The 17,664-nt window shown below is 40.9% G+C and overlaps 1 protein-coding gene across 2 annotated transcripts in view; it reads left to right on the top strand.

The window, feature by feature from the left end:
- Positions 1-6,936: 6,936 nt before the first annotated feature.
- GASK1B (golgi associated kinase 1B) overlaps positions 6,937-17,664 on the top strand; it is a 48,195-nt gene continuing 37,467 nt past the window's right edge. Inside the window, exons 1-2 of one of the 2 annotated variants that reach the window (XM_058277992.1) lie at positions 6,937-7,365; positions 8,077-9,217. In XM_058277992.1, the coding sequence (XP_058133975.1) occupies positions 8,311-9,217 (907 nt within the window). In that variant the 5' untranslated portion in view covers positions 6,937-7,365; positions 8,077-8,310. Of the gene's footprint in view, positions 7,370-8,076; positions 9,218-17,664 lie in introns of both variants that reach the window. The other variant, XM_058277982.2, reaches the window with a different exon arrangement.

The raw sequence follows: 17,664 nt of genomic DNA on the forward strand, positions 1-17,664 counted from the left end.
CCTTTTTCTGCATAAAGCAAGATCTCCGGTTCCTCTCAAAGAAACACCCAATTATGTCTCAGGGATGCCAGAGTTTGTAGCTCACGTGATTATAACCCAACCAAATAACTCTAGTCACCACACACCAGCATCACTCATGGTTTTCAGCCTTTGCAGCTATGTGAAGGTCACTCACTACTATGCCTGCTTCTACCAATACCTTCTATGGGAATCACGAGGGCTACCCCCGGGGTGCTGCCCTCCAGTGTTCTCAGTGTTGCCAACACTGGGAAGTGTCTAAGCAGTGGTGGGGAGAATGGGGTTTTCCTTGTCCCTGCATCATGTTTCCTCATCTGGAAACTGAGTTGTGCTGCAGGTGCCTCAGTATTTCACAAAATGCATATGAAAAAATATCTCCATCAGTGTCTGTCTATAGTTCTTTCTGGGACTTAAATCTCTAGAAGGTGGGAGTGGATTCATGGGCAGAATTTGTGATATTCATACAGTCTGTCTTTTACAATTGAGTTTTTCTATTCATTCATAAAACACGTATTTGTAATTACCCACCCTAACAATTTATCAGGTATGCCACTCATGTCTGAATCATAGTGAGGGACACAAGTTAGTCTCAAAATAATCAGATACAAAAGAATAAAGGGCCTTAACTTCTCTCTACTTTCTCCTCTGGCCCTTTATTTATTTTTTATAAAGATTTATTTATTTATTTGTCCCCCCCCAACACACCCTGTAGTCTGTTCTCTGTGTCCATTCACTGTGTGTTCTTCTGTGTCTGCTTGTATTCTCATCAGGTGGCACTGGGGATGTGTGTCTTTTTTTGTTGTGTCATCTTGCTGCGTCAGTTCTCTGTGTATGTGGCACCACTCCTGGGTGGGCTGCGGTTTTGCGGGGCGGCTCTCTTGCGCTGGGGCCACTCCTTGCATGGGGGGGCACCCTTACATGGGGGCTCCCCTGCATGGGCCAGCACTCCTTGTGTGCAGCAGCACTGTGCATGGGCCAGCTCAGCACAGGAGCCATGAGGCCCTGGGTATCGAACCCTTGGACCTCCTGTATGGTAGGCAGATGCTCTATCTGTTGAGCCAAATCTCTTCCCGCTTCTCCTGCCTTTTAAAGGTATTTATTTATAATCCCAAATCATTTCTAATATGACATGTTTAATATATGGTAGCCATGGAGTTTTCATGCCTTTAATTGTTCTTGTTTATTTTGGGGTATGTGTGTGTGTGCTTAGCATATGTGAGATGAAGTAATTTGTAATTCTATACTAGTTTTCTGCAAGGAACCCAAGGATCAAGACTGTTTTATCCATTCTACACCTCTACAAAGCAGAAAATGCCTGCTGCATGGGTGGTGCTAGCCTAAGCCAAGAATGACCTGGCCTGGTGTGTCTCTCCTGGCTGCTCCTGTGTTTGTGGCCCGGGACTTGTGTGGGGGGAGTCTCAGAGTATTGAGGTCTTCAGCCCCCACTTCTGAAATCAAGAGGCTTAGTTGTCTAGATTGGCCAAAGGGTTTTATGAGGAACTCAGGGAGGCCCCCTATTTACCTAAATCTTCTCTTACTCCATAATGATGCTAAGCATTATGAGGTTTCAGAACTATACAAAAAATGCTAGTTATTCTAACATTCATAAATTATCTAATTATCAAGCAGTGAAATAACAACCATATTCATGTTTATCATGTCAATTATGTGTCAAAATGGCTGTCATACATTTTATCGGTTTACTTTATTAGGCTTTGTTCATGTGAACTTTGTTCCATTTCTGCTCATGTGTTAGAACCATCCTAACACAAACCCAACTGTCTCAGTTTGCCTAAACTACTGTCACAAATACCACACCTGGCTTTGGCTTAGACAACGGGAATTTATTAGGTCACAGTTTTGAGGGGAAAAGTCTAAAATCACAATATTGGCCAGGCCTGCTTCCTCTAAAGGCCATAGCTCTGGTGCTGGTCACAGGCAATCTCTGGGTTCCATGGCTTTCCTGTCACGTGGCAATGCCCTCTCCTTCCTCTTCTGGGTTCCTGCCTTCTCTTCACAAGGCCTACTGGATCCAGACCAAGACCTACCCTCCCTCAGCTGGGCCACCCTTACCTAAAATAATATCTGCAAGAGATCCTTTTTACAAAGGGTTCACAGCCTTAGGAATGTGAACTAAGATTATGTGTTTTTCTGGGGTACAAAATTCAATTTACCAACTTTAAATAAATAAACAGAATGGCCATTCCTAAGGAAAATGAGGGTAAATGAATTATTTCAGAAGATTTCCTGACTGGGAAAAGGCAGGGAGGCTGCATGTCACTCTTACCCAGATATAATAGTAGAGAGAGAGGAGAACACACCATATAAAGGAATGCCTGGAATTTTATCTCCTAGAAACATAGTTATTTGGTGAGATTAAGGTGTGGCACTCAGTATCACTTAATAGATGTCTCTTTATAAAACTAGGTGTGAGGAGACAGTGGGTCTTCTCTTATAAAGCTAACTGTGAGGAGGAAAAAGAGTGCTTCTCTTGCTGCAAGTAGGTGGCCCGGTATAGGACAACAGAAAACATGTCCTGAAGAGTGAGCCAACTGTTGATAAAAGTGCACGTATTTCTATATACTGTAATATTATAATAAACACATACAGTTTTAAAGATGGATACAGTATAGAGCACTATTTAAACAACTATAAACTCCTTGGTAGTAATTATACCTTTATGGAAAAATTTCAAATATTATCAGGCTTAGCATTTTTTAGTGGCAAGACAGGGTGGCCTGTTGCTGTCCAGATCTGGTGTTAGACTGGACAGCAATAATATCAGAAAATTCCACATGCCAAGCGGGATAGAGGTTACACACAGCAACCTCAGCTAAAGGCAGCACCATAGTTCTAGATGGGCTAGGGTGACTGGAGGTCAAGAGGCGGTGAGCAAGGCTGGCTCCCAGTGGAGTTGTCTGGTCAGCACAGAGCCAGGAACAAAGTATCCTTCTGTAGGAATGTAACCCAGGTAAGGAGCATGGGCCAGCAGCAGCAGGAAGAGCTTACTACTTAGCTTTTCAGTGAATGGAGTCCTCACTCATTCCTCTTCACTTTGAGAGTCAGGATGACTTCTGGGAGGTAGGCGAGCTTGGACACACAGGGCAGCACCTGGTGCACCTGACTGGAGTGGGGAACAGAGTGCCGAGGGGTAAGCCCCTTAGAGCCTGACTGTCTAATCTCCTTCAGTCTCCCAGGCTGACGGAGAAATAACCTTTACCACAAATGAATTTTACAAGTGAAAGCCTTGAAGGATTTACAGATTATTTCACTCCCAGTGAAACCTAGTTGTTATCACTTGACCAACAAAAAGGTTTTTTTTTTGTCTTTATTTATTTTTTTAATGTTACATTAAAAAAATATGAGGTTCCCATATACCCCCCACTCCCCTTACCCCACTCCTCCCCCCATAACAACAACCTCCTCCATCATCATGAGACATTCATTGCATTTGGTGAATACATCTCTGAGCACCGCTGTACCTCATGGTCAATGGTCCCCATCATAGCCCACACTCTCCCACGTTCCATCCAGTGGGCCATGGGAGGACATGCAGTGTCCGGTAACTGTCCCTGCAGCACCACCCAGGACAACTCCAAGTCCCGAAAATGCCCCCACATCACATCTCTTCCTCCCACTCCCTACCCCCAGTAGCCACCATGCCACTTTCTCCACACTAATGCCACATTTTCTTCGATTACTAATCACAATAGTTCATGAATAAAATATCAGTAAGTCCACTCTAATCCATACTCTATTCCTCCAGCCTGTAGACCTTAGAATGATTGTGTCCACTCCACATCTATATCAAGAGGGGGCTTAGATATTAATTTGCTTGTGAAACTAGCCATTTAATTCTTAGAACAGAGAAGTACAACTCTATACATTAGAAAATTTAAAACTATAGGTTCCTGGGCTCCACCCCAGACTGATTAAATTGGAATCTCTGGGGGAATAGATAAAGCCTAGACATCCATATGTTTTATTTTAAATTTTCAGTGATTTTATTGTTCCTTAATTTTTAAATTTAATTTTAAAATGACTAAAGTAATAGGAACTCTTCATTGTAGATAAAAAATATAAAACAATAGTCTCACACTCCTTTTTTATATAGATGGATAGCTTATACAAGGTATAAAGAATATAAAAGCAGCCCCTCTTTACCCACTATCTCTTTAAATTTTATTGAATGAAAAGAGATTCATGGAAAAGTATGCAAATTATAAATACACAGTCAACGAATTATCTCCAAATGACCCCATCCAGGCATAGAAATAGATCATTACCAGGATCCCCAATCCCTGCCCAAGCTTTTTCTCCATTAATTTCTCCACAAAAGTATAAAAAGAACCCCAGATAATTCTAATGGGCCATACCATTGTTTCCCTCATAGGCTTTTTTTTTTTTTTTTAATCAAAAGACAATACTTTAGCCATGAGGATTATTAATCTCTTTGATTTAATAATATGTAGTAATAACTAGCATTTTGAGTGTTATTTGTGTTTTACAGCATGGCATCAAAATTTCAAGCCATTACTCCTTCTATGGCAAGGAAATTGGCTTTATTTTTCTAACAGTAAATTAAACTTCTCTTGAGCTTCCCTAGCAGCTGATGGCAGAAAATAGATTCTTTCTATTCAGCTTCAACAGAAACCATGAGGCAATCAAACCAGTTCCCATATTCTAAGCTGAGGTGTGGGTCCACCACGCAGGGGGAAGACAGGCTGCTTTCCTGAGCCTGAGGCTGCTGGGGCAGAGGACGGTGACTGTCTCGGTTGGACAACACGTGGGCTTACGCAGAGACCCAAGTGAGACTGCTGGTTATCTTAAGTGTTGCACAAGAGAACAGCGTGAAGGAAGAGATAACCTCCACAGACTGCGGGCTCTCAGATTCCAAGGGACTGAAGAGACGTGGGCAGCCAGGCAGACAGAGGCTTTGGTAGTGGTGCCCTGGAAGTGGCAACAAAATGTCCTTGAGAGGGTCAGCTTTGCATACCTGCCAAACCTAAAGAGTTTATAATCCTAATCCACAACGATAACAGAGTAATACAAAGTTTTCTGCTACTACTATTTCCTCCCCTCCACCACCCTTCAACCCTGGAATAGCCAGAACGAAGCTCAAAGTGCAGATGCGTGAACACACACCACACAACTACAATAGAAATTGTAGGTAGGAAAAAAGAAGCCCAGATACCCACCTCCTACCCTTTTTAGTTGGATTTTACTACACTTTTTGAAAGGCAGCTGGTTTCTGGAGAGGGGAAATGCTTTAATTCGAAAAGAAATTTGAAAAATTTGACTATTACATAGAATCAAACGTTTTATTTAGTGTGTATGTGTGTGATTACTGGAGAACTTTTAAAAAATCTGAGTATGACTAGAAAAGTCACAGGGCCTGCCTGAGTTTTCATCCACGGGAGTAGAAAAGAACTACTAGGTTACAGAGATTTCAATGGGTGGGAATGGAAGGGTGGGGATTAAAATTGTTTTCTGTCCCGGAGGAGCTGCCTGGTTGGAGAGAGGCCTCTGAGAAGTTCAGTAAGGGGCCAAGGGGGCAAAAACCCATTGCCTAATGTTTCCAGTTACCATCTGTCACCATTATCTCATTTAATCTATGGAGTAAGTGCTGTTATTTTTCCTCTCTAAGCGATGGGGAAACTGAGGCTTAGAAAGGTAAGATGACTTGTCACAGGGGCCTGCAGCTTGAAAGTGAAGGAAGAGAACTCAAAGCAGGGAGGGTTTTCTCCCTCTGGAGTGGTTTTCCAAACAGCATGCATTTTAGCCTCCACTCATCACCTCTATGGCAATAAGAGAAGGCAATGTATTAGTTTTTCTTTTTTTTCAATAAAAAGAAATTGAGGGTGTGTGTAAGGGTCTACCAAATTTGCTTACTCACACAAGTCATTTACTTCCTTAGCATTTCTCCACTGAAATGCTTTTTTAAACAACTAGAGAAAGCTTCTGCATATTTTAATCCGGTCCCTGCCAAAAACTTGCTTTTAATTTTTAAAGAGACAGGTCAGGTTATCTTCTGGACATATATATAAGATGGTTGTAAAAACAGAGATCTGCCATAATTTCCTTTCAGTAAGTAACATTTCTTACCATAGAAAATGATTTCTGTGCTTATGCTTTACAAGTTTTGGAGCAAAAGAAAATTGCTTTCCTGCCCGAATTCTCACAAAGTTAGCCAAAACCTACAGGTGCACTTCTATGTTGGAATTTCTCCATCTCCTCCTTCCATTTGGCAGAACTTTTAAAGAGAAAGAAAAGTTTGAGTTTATTTTTGGCATTTTATCACTTGGAAGTTAACACTTTCCTTCTATCTGTGTTCCAATTCCCCTTTTATTGCATTGTAAAATACAGTATTTTTGGGATTATACTGCATGCTTTCTTTGATCTCTTACCCAACCACCAGTATCACAAGCTTTTTCCCAGTGGGGAAGAAAAATTGCCCTATTACCTACTTGCCTTCTGATTCTATTTGCCACAGAATCAACTAGAAAAGGTTTAGTGAGACCTGGAGGTCCCAAGACTCTGCCTTTGTGCCAGAACTTGCAACTACCTAATCCAATCACTAACCTGTTTTTTAAAAAACTCCAATCAGAGAGAACCCATGACTTCTTTTTGTGACCTGTTGCACTGTGTAACTGCACACTATAAATGTCTTTCTCTATCTATGTGCACTCTTATCTCATTGTTCTATTTTTTCTTTATTTGCGTTAACCCTTTCTTACCTTGTTGAGAACATCTAGCCTTTCTTCTCTTCTCAGATTTGGTGGGAGACAAATATTTCTCTGTAAATGGCCCAAGATGGTAAGGTGAGTAGTGGATTCTGGAAACCCTGGCACTGTAATCCTGGACCAGGGAAGGGCAGAGGCGTGACAGCCCTTCTCATTTTACAAGGTATTCAGCAGCGATTGCTCCACTAAGCTAAACAAGCACTCTCAGTCTTTTTAATTCTGAGACTGACATTTTTGAGTCTATTTACAAACTGGACACTAGAGGGCTCCCAGGGGTTAAAAATAAGTGGAAAGTTACTTGAATTAAATACTGATTGTGTTCGGCATTTGTTTTCTCAGAATTTAAAATTGAGGTTTATTAAACTGTTTTTTTTTTAACTTATAACATTTTAAAACGGAGCTCTCAGTAGCCAGTTCACAAGCAACCAACTGCTTTGCAATTACTAGCTTTCAAGGGAGATTTTAAAGCTGAACTGAAATATTTGAGATGTGGAACACTCTTGACCATGAAATATGTTCTACTTACATGCCTCAGCCTTTAAAAGTTCTTTGCATTAGAGTCAGAGACTACATTCCTCTTGGAGTCAAGCACGGGGCCAGCTGTGTAAGTAAGCTTGCTTCTGAGTTCCTAACTCTTCCTTCTTTTTTTAATAATGTGGAAAAAAATGAGCTAGAGATCTGTTTATTTTCTTTCAGTTGACTTTGGTGGAAAGAAAAGGAATAGCAAGCAGTCCATTTTGGGCGTCATGTGCATGTGTGTGTGAATAAATGTTACTGTTTCCAAGATACGTGGGCATTTATGACTTCATATTATACTACCTCTTTTAAAGTTAGAGAATGGAATGTATTGTGAAGAAAAATTTGTACCATTTGAATAAGAGAATATGTTTTTAAATGTGAATGTTAATACTTGGTGCTTCTGTCCAATTAATTAAAACTAACTGACTTTAAAAATAATTATGGGGTACATAGCAATAGATTTTTAAAAAACCATCTATTACTTGTCTTAAGTTATCTCTGAATTTCAAAAATGAAAAGCCTGGGTTTGTCAAATTTTAATGTTTTTCCTTCTGAACCAGAAGGTTCCAGCTGCAAGTTATAAAATATTCTTGGATTTTGGGGCTTGTTTTCACTACATTAGAACTAGATGTTAAATCTATACATCTATCTTATTTTCCACTTTTGAAACTTGATTTAAAAAACATTTAGTGGGAGGAAATGAAAGGAAAGGGTTACTCTTTTTCTTTACTCTCGCAGAGGAACTGAGGTGATTTGAGACTGTGACTCAGTTAACTCTGTTTCCATTTATTCCCAGATACAAGCCACACTTCTCCTTGGGGAGACGGATACAAATTTAAAAGGTTTGTGGAGGCGAGTGTCAGAAACATTCCCAACTCCATTATCAACCCTTTACATTTACTGCTGCCCACTGGAGACCATTTAGACACAGAAGTGGACGCGACAGGCGAATTCAGGAAATCATGTATCATGTCAGCAGGAGACAACTGCAGACTTTAAACTCTGTTCAACATGTCTATGCACCGGAGAAATGACCTGCCCAGACAAGCCAGGACAACTCATAAACTGGTTCATCTGCTCCTTGTGCGTCCAGCGGGTGCGTAAACTTTGGAGCAGCCGGCGTCCACGCACACGGAGGAACCTACTGCTGGGCACCGCCTGTGCCATCTACCTGGGCTTCCTTGTGAGCCAGGTAGGGCGCGCCTCTCCGCAGCACGCACAGGCACCAGAAAAGAGGTGGCACCAGAGGGGCGACCCCACCGAAGTATCTTTCCTGGAGATACCCTTGGATGGTACCTTGCCCCCTCCCAAGTCCCAGGGCAATGGGACCCTGCAGCCCAATGTGGTGTACATTACTCTACGCTCCAAGCGCAGCAAGCCCGCCAATATTCGTGGCACCGTGAAGCCGAAGCGCAGGAAGAAATACGCAGTGGTATCTCGAGCCTCAGGACCCGAGGCTTTGGCCGGACCATCCCTTCAGCCACAGAAGGCTGCAGGGGCAGCAGATGCTAAAGCGCCTGGGTATGTCCATGGAGGAGACCTGGCCAAATTTGGGGAGCGACCCTGGAAGCTAGTGCGGGGTCCCGGGGTGCTACCCGGGAGAACTGACTTCCAGCTACTCAACCACAGGGAGAGCAACATAAGGATCTACAGCGAGAGCGCCCCCTCGTGGCTGAGCAAAGAAGACATCCGTAGAATGCGCCTGTTGGCTGACAGCGCAGTGGCAGGTCTGCAGCCGGTGTCCTCTAGGAGCGGTGCGCTCTTGCTGGTGCTGGAGGGGAGCGCCGCTGGCACTGCGCCCCGCTGCGGCCCTAGCCCCTGTGGGCTGCTCAAACAACCCTTGGACATGAGTGAGGTGTTTGCTTTCCACCTGGACAGGATCTTGGGGCTCAACAGGACCCTGCCTTCTGTAAGCAGGAAATCAGAGTTCATCCAAGGTAACAGATTCACACACTTTGTTCTTTGAAGCTGTGGGGGGTTCGGGTTGATTTTCTCTTTTCCTCACTCTTTTTTTCTAAATGACTTTCTCCACCCACATTTCACAATTGGAGAGCAGCAGCAGCAGCATGTCTTCCCGTAAGCTTGTCGTCATTATTTTCCCAGCTTTGGGAGGATGAGGGTTCCAGAGAAAGGCTGTACTCCCCACGCAAGAGGAAACCCACACTCTGCAATCTTTGCTACCCCTTTCCCTTAGTACTCTTCCCGGTGGCTTATTTTTTTTTTTATTTTTTATTTTTTGTCATTTATATTCTTTATTTTATAGTTTTAAATTTTTATTTTTTATTTATTTATTTATTTTTTAAAAAATATTTATTTATTTATTTTTTTAAATTACATTAAAAAAAATATATGAGGTCCCATTCAACCCCACCGCCCCCGCCCCCCACTCCCCCCACAGCAACACTCTCTCCCATCATCGTGATACATCCATTGCACCTGGTAAGTTCATCTCTGAGCATCACTGCACCCCGTAGTCAATGGTCCACATCATAGCCCAGACTCTCTCACGTTCCATCCAGTGGGCCCTGGGGGGATCTACAGTGTCCCGTAATTGCCCGGTGGCTTATTAAACCTAATTAAAGCCAATGGCAATTTACATGATGAAGACAGGAAGCTGGGATGCAAAGAACTTGCTGTCAGGCATATCGTGAGCTAGCTTGCTAAGGGAGAAAATAGAATTTCTTCTTTGGAGGTTTTTAAAAGTGATGGGGAAGTAGAGTATGTTTGTTCAATAAATGAAATCTTTTTGAGATGCCCAGAGCCAGATCATGTTAGATGTGATTCTATCTTTTGACTTTACAATGAGTTTAAACCCTTTATTTTATAAGTAAAGAAAATAAGGGAAAAATAGATGATTTGTTCAGTATGTATACTAAATAGCCATGTAGTTTATTCAAGCTCATAACAGTAATTTATTGAGTCTGATTTCCAAGATTTTCTCCTCCTTATGACAAAATGTTTTGGCAGATTCTACCGTATGAAACCATTTGCAGTTGTAGGCAAAAGGACTGGGCTGGGCTAGGGCTATACCCATGCCACGTAAAGAATATCTTCTGAATCTTAAGGCTATTCCAGAATTTGAATGCAAAATAGGGTGGGTTAGGACTTTTAAAAAAAAAGATTTACATATTTATCCCCCCTTCCCATTGTTTTGTGCTCACTGTCTACTCTCTATCTATTCATTGTGTGCTCTCTCTGTCTCCTTGTCTTTGTTTAAGAGGCACCAGGAACCCAACTTGGGACCTCCCATGTTGGAGAGAGGTGCCCAATAGCTTTAGCCACATCCGCTGCCTGCTTGTTGTATCACTCATTGTGTCTTCTTGTTGTGTCATCTCATTGTGTTAGCTTGCTGTCTTGCTAGTCTTCTTTAGGAGGCATGGGGGACTGAACCGGGACCTCCCATGTGGTAGGCAGGTACCCAATTGCTTGAGCCACATCTGCTCCCAGAGCTTTTTATTTTTAAGATTTTTTATTCCCACCCCTGCTTGCCACTTGTGCTCACTGTCTGCTCTTTGTGTCCATTTGCTGCATATTCTTCTGTGTCTGCTTGTCTTCCCTTCTTGTCTTCTCTTTAGGAGGCACTGGGAACTGATCATGGGAACTTCCGATGTGAGAGAGAGGTACTTAATCACTTGAGCTATCTCAGCTTCCTGGTTTGTTGTGACTCTCATTGTCTTTCCTCTGTGTCTCTTTTTTGTTGAGTCATCTTGCTGAGTCAATGCTCCACACGGGCCAGCTCTCCACATCGGCCAGCTCTCCTTCAGCAGGAGGCCCCAGGAACTGAACTGGGGACCTCCCATGTGATAGATGGGAGCTCAACCACTTGAGCCACATCCACTTCCCAGAGCTTATTTTTGAATGTAGAATGGCCCCAGAAGTTACCACTATGAATCCAAGCTGACCTAAGAATGTAAGAGGATAAGTTCATTGGAACTCCCTTTCTCCCTGATTTCACAAAGTTTAGAATTTCAGTGATGTTCCCTTGGGGTCTGGAATGGAACAGATTAAAACCCTTGGAAGTTAATGAGAACCAAACTGAATTTCCAATGACTTTAGGATTATAATTTAGTTTTAGAATGGCTATTCCTTGAAGTACCAGTGATTGCCTTAGAAAGATCGGGCGTTTTCCTTATACTGATTCATGTCTAGGTGCCCCAGATCCAGAGGTATATTTACATGTCTCAAGTTCACAAAGTAGTCCACTATGACTATATTGAGGTAAAGAAGTCTCTTAAACATTCAATCTAATGTTGATAAAAGTTAAATTTTTTTTTTGAGTACTCACTATTGGCTAAGCACTATACTAATTGGCTCATACAAAGTTCACATATAAATTGATACATGGTTCTCACAACAATGCTATGAGGTAGGTTCTTTTTTTTTTTATTTAGTAGATGGGAAGATTGAAGCTTATTCAGGCAAAGTAGTTGTCCCCAACTTCCACAGCTAGTAAAGCTGTATTTTCAACTCAGTTTTGAATGCTGGCGTAGCTAATTTCAGAACATAAGCTCTTAAACACTGCACTTGGGTGACTATAACTTATCATCCAAACTGGAGCACATTGATAGGTATTGGAACCACGGGCATATACCAAGGCTGTCTTGAGCACAGAGGGACATAGGATCATGCTCATTATGTTATGCTGCCATTGATTTTTTTTTTTTTTTTTGAGGTACCAGGGTGGGGATTGAACCAAGGACCTCATATGGGGGAAGCTGGCACTCAACTGCTGAGCCACATTGGCTCCCCTGAGTTGGTATTTTCTTTGTTTGCTTGCTGTTGTTTTTTATTTTTTATTTTTGTTTTGTTTTTAGGAGGCACCGGGAACCAAACCCGGGACCTCCCATGTGGGAAGTAGGCACTCAACTGCTTGAGACACATCCTCTCCCCACCATTCATTTTCATGTTATAAAGTCCAGAGAAGAGAAGGTGAGCTCTTGAATATACCTTGAAGCATGGTACTCTTATATGCCTTTTGAGCTTCCCTTAGGTGCTCTCAGATGGATATTGGGAGAATGCAGCAGTGGTGAGGAGCTTGGGTTCTGAAGCTACACTGCCTGGGTTTTTATTTACCAACCATGGGACCTGGAAATATTACAGTATCTCTCTAGGGTTCAGTTTCCTCACCTGTAAAATCACAATAATACCTACATTATGAGATTATTGTTAGTTAATACATGGAAAACACATAGATACAGTGCTTCCACAAAGTAAACCACCATTAAGACATTAAGACATGAGGTACCATGTTCATTGAATTACTCAAATAAAAGTTTCAGTGTCTGCATTTAGAACTATGGAATGGGAGCCCTAGAAGGAATCCTATGAAAAATTGGGTACAACTTCCTTTTACACATGAGGTATCCTTGGTCCAATAACATAAACTCCAAACAGCACATATTATTTTTTCATATTGCAGGACTAGGATTAAAATCCAGGTCCCTTGATTATGAAGTTAAACTTTTTGATATCAAGATCCCTTTGCCATCAAGTACGTAAATAGACCAGTTCTAGTCATGGTAGGAGATACAGAGAGAGCCTTAGAGATCTCTCTCCATTCACTTCTAGTCTTTTTCTGACCTGTGTCTTTCTTTCTCTGATTTCCGAAGAACTGTATTCTCCTTCTAGTCCCCTCCTATTCTTCTCTTATTCAAACTTAGCCTTATTTGTGTCTCCCTGCCTACCCAAGGAAATGGTAGGTCTTATCAGGTTACCCAGTACCTATTTCCACCTCATTCTAGACCTCTATTTATAATTACTTGTTTAATCATCTGCTCCTTCCCCAAATTTTCTGAATCTGTGAGGGAAGGAATGTTGACTGTCTTGTTTATCATTGCTTTCCTGGATCCTAACTCAGAGTCTGGCACACAGTAAGTGCTAAATAAATATTTTTGGATGAGTGAGGGAGTGAATTTTTGTCCTGCTCCACTGACTCCAAATAGGAAGTTTGTATTTGTGTCCAGTTTCCAATACTCATTTTTAGTCTATATCCAACCTAGTTCTTATAAGAACTTATTGTAGAGGTAATGAAAATTGTTCTTATACATTCTTATGCATATGATAAAATTTTCAGGCCTTATTCTTGTGAGGGCCTTCAATGTGGCCTGTTGGCATCATACTATAGTGTAACTGGATTATGGGTATTCTGCAGAAGGAACAATAGGGTTTAATGTATCCACTTCTCTGATGATCTTGCTTGATCTATGAGTAGAGTTTTTAATATCTGGAAAAGTAATATGCCCTAAATATTATTTCTTTTCTCTGACTTCTGATTAATGTTTGTGAAAATAAATTCATGCCTAATATAAAGAATTTAGCTAGTCTGTGTTGTCAATTGAATATAAATATTTGAGTATCTCATTAAATCCTTCAAGAGTCTTATGCATTAGAATTTTTTTTTACCTCAACTTAGAGATGAAACAAAGTTCAGGATCATAGAATGGATTACATGTTCAGCAAGAATTCTAGCCATGTCTTTTAACTTTCAAGTCTTTCTTCTTTTCATCAAGCTGTGCTCCTCATCAAATACTTTTTGTCTTCTTTCCCTACTGCCAGAAACTATTAGTGTATCTAGTTATTTAACTCTGAAACTGATGACTTACACATTGATGTATAGCACAGATACAGGTTTTGGAACTCTGTTTTTGATCAAGGCAACAGCAACCATACCTAGCTAGAAGTTATTGAATGTTACTATATACCAGGCACTGTGCAAAGTGCTCTGTATTCATTAACTTACTAGATTCTCACAAAAACTCTATGAGGTGGGTACTCTGCGACAGCCATTTTACATATGTTGAAAATGAAGCTCAGAGTAATTTAGTACTTTGCTCAAGGCCATTGCCTCAATTACCTCAATATATAAAGGAAGCATATGAAGATGTAAAGGATAATGTAAAAGGAAATGAAATGCTATGATTTGAATGATCTGCCTGTCCTCAGCCTCTCAGAACAAACTTCCCAACAGACAGAAGGTCCCAATTATAAAGTTCATCTTCAGTGTTTTTAAAGTTATAGAACTACTGTGGATAATCCTGTTAGTGCAGAGCTACCAGCCCCAGTTAGGCTGGAACAGGTTCTTGGTTGTATAAATTGATGAATTCTAGATGATTCTCTTTGAATGCAAAAATATGTATGTTAGAAATGAGTGGAGTTACTGGCCTAGCAATATATACTAGACCATTTTCTGACAGGTGAGACCCCAAACATATCCCTAAAAATATGTACTTGGAGAAGGGCAAGGTTGTAATTAGTGGTAGGAAGTGCCGGAGGTATCCCATACTACAAAATCCAGCAATTGTCACTTGAGAAGATTCTCATCCTATGTGTATCTGTGCAGATAATGCAAAAGTGAGTTGAAATTTAGCATAAAAGGCCTTTTTTATAAAATTTTTACAAAATTTTTGCAATAATGAAATCTTCAGTTGAGTGTATATAGAATTTAACATTCTGCATCATGCAGTGTCTATACTGCATTTGGTGTCTTATGTCTATTACGTCACAAAAATTCTGCATAGCAGAAATTATTGAGATTTGAATACTGGGATCCTGAGACATTATGAAACTTGCCCAAGGCCACATACTAGTGAGGAGTGCAACTGGAATTTGTAGTCAGTTCTGTCTGACACTAAAGTCTCATCATGTTGCTTCTGTTAACCCCTCTCAAATTTAACTTTATATAATCACAGGATTGTGACAAAAATGGATAAATTTTAACATGGCAATTTCTGATTTTACCACTATGCTAGTTTTCCCATTTAATTTCTTTTTTTCAATTCAACAATTTAATATTGATATAATTCTTACTCTACTGAGGTATTGATATCCTGTTCTGAACACTGCGGCAATTAAAAAAAATTTTTTTTTAATGCAAACCAATGCTTACTGGATTCTCTGGTTTTACCCAAAGCAATCGTATGTTTGCAAACGTGACTGTATTACCTTAATGTGTGTCAAACTATCCTTGTAAATGTCTGAAATCATTACAAAAGTCACCAGATACTATGTGGCACTGATATATTTAGATAAGTTTTTTAGCAAGATATTTTAAAGTATTTATCTTGGAAAAGACAAAGCAGACTCTGTGTATAAGCCAATTGCATGAGAGTACCCAGCACCCCCCTGTGATCTTCGATTTAGCAGCACTGCCAAAGCTTTCCTGCATGGTAATGTGAATGAATCCCAGGGGACATCGTTTTGGTAGCATTTAAGCTTTGTACTATTTTTCATGCCCAGCGTGGAAGATGTATTATGTATGCTTTATTTTTAGGATGCTGCTTTATTGCCACAGAGCAGTCATACTAAATTAAAGTAGCCTAGTTCCAGGAATTCTGCATGTCAAAGCTGCTTAGTTGACAAACTGCAGGCACCCCACAAACTTCCATTTAAATTCATTGTAGATCCCAAGTTGCCCACTGTTTTCCAACATGTAAAGCCTTTTCTTATGATAAAGGAGGAAAGGTATACTGTGTATTTTTCAGTCTCTTTTTGAGGCCATGTGAGCAGCACTGTGAGTTGTTGGGTGATGGTGCTTCTTGACAGAGTGGGGGATTGGCAGTTTTGCATTTTTTGTTGTTTCAGGCTTTCTCCAAGTAGTTCTGTAGCGAGCTGTGAGATTAACCCAGATGCCTCACAACTTGGAAGCATTCTGCTTTCTAAATCCTAGAAATCTTTGACATAATTGTGAAACTTGCTTAAAGTTTTTATTTGGGAGCATAGTAATCATGTTTTATTTCCAGAAATCTGGATTGAAAGTATATTGTATCTTTACTCAGAAAAGCCCTATTCTGGGCTTGTTGAGTGTTACTTAGAACCTAAGGAATATAGACGGAAATTGGGAAATTCTGAACAATTTTCTGGCAACACTTCATCCATTCATCAAAATTGTTGAGTGCTTTCTTTGGTCTAGCACTTTGGTCAAGTGCTGGGGAACCAAAGATGAGTAAGTTCCTATTCTGGCAGAGCTCTCAAGGTGGAGTGTGGGAGACATCTAGCCAACCCACCGTACAATACGGGTCTGAGAAGCGCCCCCATGGAGGTGTATTCAGGGGGCCTTGTAGGTACTGTAAATGTGGGGGAGAGGTACTTAGCCCAGCCCAGAATGTGTGTATGAGGTATGTGGGGGAGAGAATTCCAGAACTGATTCTTAGAAGTCATTGTGGGTGGAGCGAGAGATGGGGTGCGTGTAGAAAGGAAAGGGAGAGTAGATGGGGGAAACCTTGGGGAGGCAGAGCACCCTCAGGGAACTGTGAGTCGTTCTGAAAAACAAGAGATTAGGGTTTGGTGAGCACAGTGAGGTGGTGATGAAATGAGATAATGAACAGGTGAGTAGTAGTGTTTTAGGTCATGTAAGGAGCTTGGACTTGATCCTACAGATGGTGGGATATCACTGAAAGGTTTCAAGGGGAGTGATATAAAGAGATCTGACTTTCATGAAGGTCACTCTAGTTCGGAAATTATGGTTCCTTTATCTGCACTGATAAACACTAAATAGCCCAGGACTGGGTCACCCTGATGTGGCCAAGCCTTCATTTGCCTTCTGTGATTGTGGAGCCCCGTACAGTGACCACATCATCAGCACCTCTGAAGTCAAGTTTGATTCCTGTTTTTTTTAAAATGGAACATTGAGACAGGAAGAGCCTGGGAGTTTCCATTTATACAGGGGAAGTCCAGGGCAGACCTAGAAAGCAGAAGTTCCTGCCCCTCAGTTGAAGGTTCACTAAACAAGGAAGGACACTTTGTTTTTTAAAGTAGAACTGTTGGTTTGGATGGTTTAATTAGTCTGTGATGGGGAAATCCATAAGACATTCTCTTCCTGTTTCCTTGGCTTCACACTTATCAAATTCTGAGGGAATAGAGGGATTATTTGTCTAAATCCAACCTAGAGAAAGCAAGCTATGGCATGAAAAAGATGTATAAATACATAAACTCAATTTCTATTTGAAGAAATCACTCTAAATCACCTAGAAATCTGTTTCTAAGACAAGTTCCTATATCCAGGATTTGGTTTACTGACTGTATAGAATCTATACATACAGAATCTATAGAATCCTGCCTCCCTGCCCCTGTCCACTTTTAATAATAAAAGCTTACTTAGGTTTGGTCCTTTTAATGTTTGGCAATGCTATATTTTCAGTATTTCACTAATTCTCTCACATTAATTCTGTGTCCGATAGATTTGGAAGGTACTTCTTTTTGGCATGTTGGGGAACTTGGAGCCTCAGTGTGAGAAGGTCAGAGACTTAACTTAAGTCCTGTAGAGATTAGTCCTGGAGTCTATAATAGAATCAATGACTTGTGACTCCTTTTTCTGCCCCATCCCATCCCACCCCACATCTTATTTTCTTTTGACCAGGTTCTTCTCTGTATTAACTGGCATTTCACC

Source organism: Dasypus novemcinctus, chromosome 1 (genome assembly GCF_030445035.2).
Source record: "Dasypus novemcinctus isolate mDasNov1 chromosome 1, mDasNov1.1.hap2, whole genome shotgun sequence".
In the NCBI taxonomy this organism is placed as follows: domain Eukaryota; kingdom Metazoa; phylum Chordata; class Mammalia; order Cingulata; family Dasypodidae; genus Dasypus; species Dasypus novemcinctus.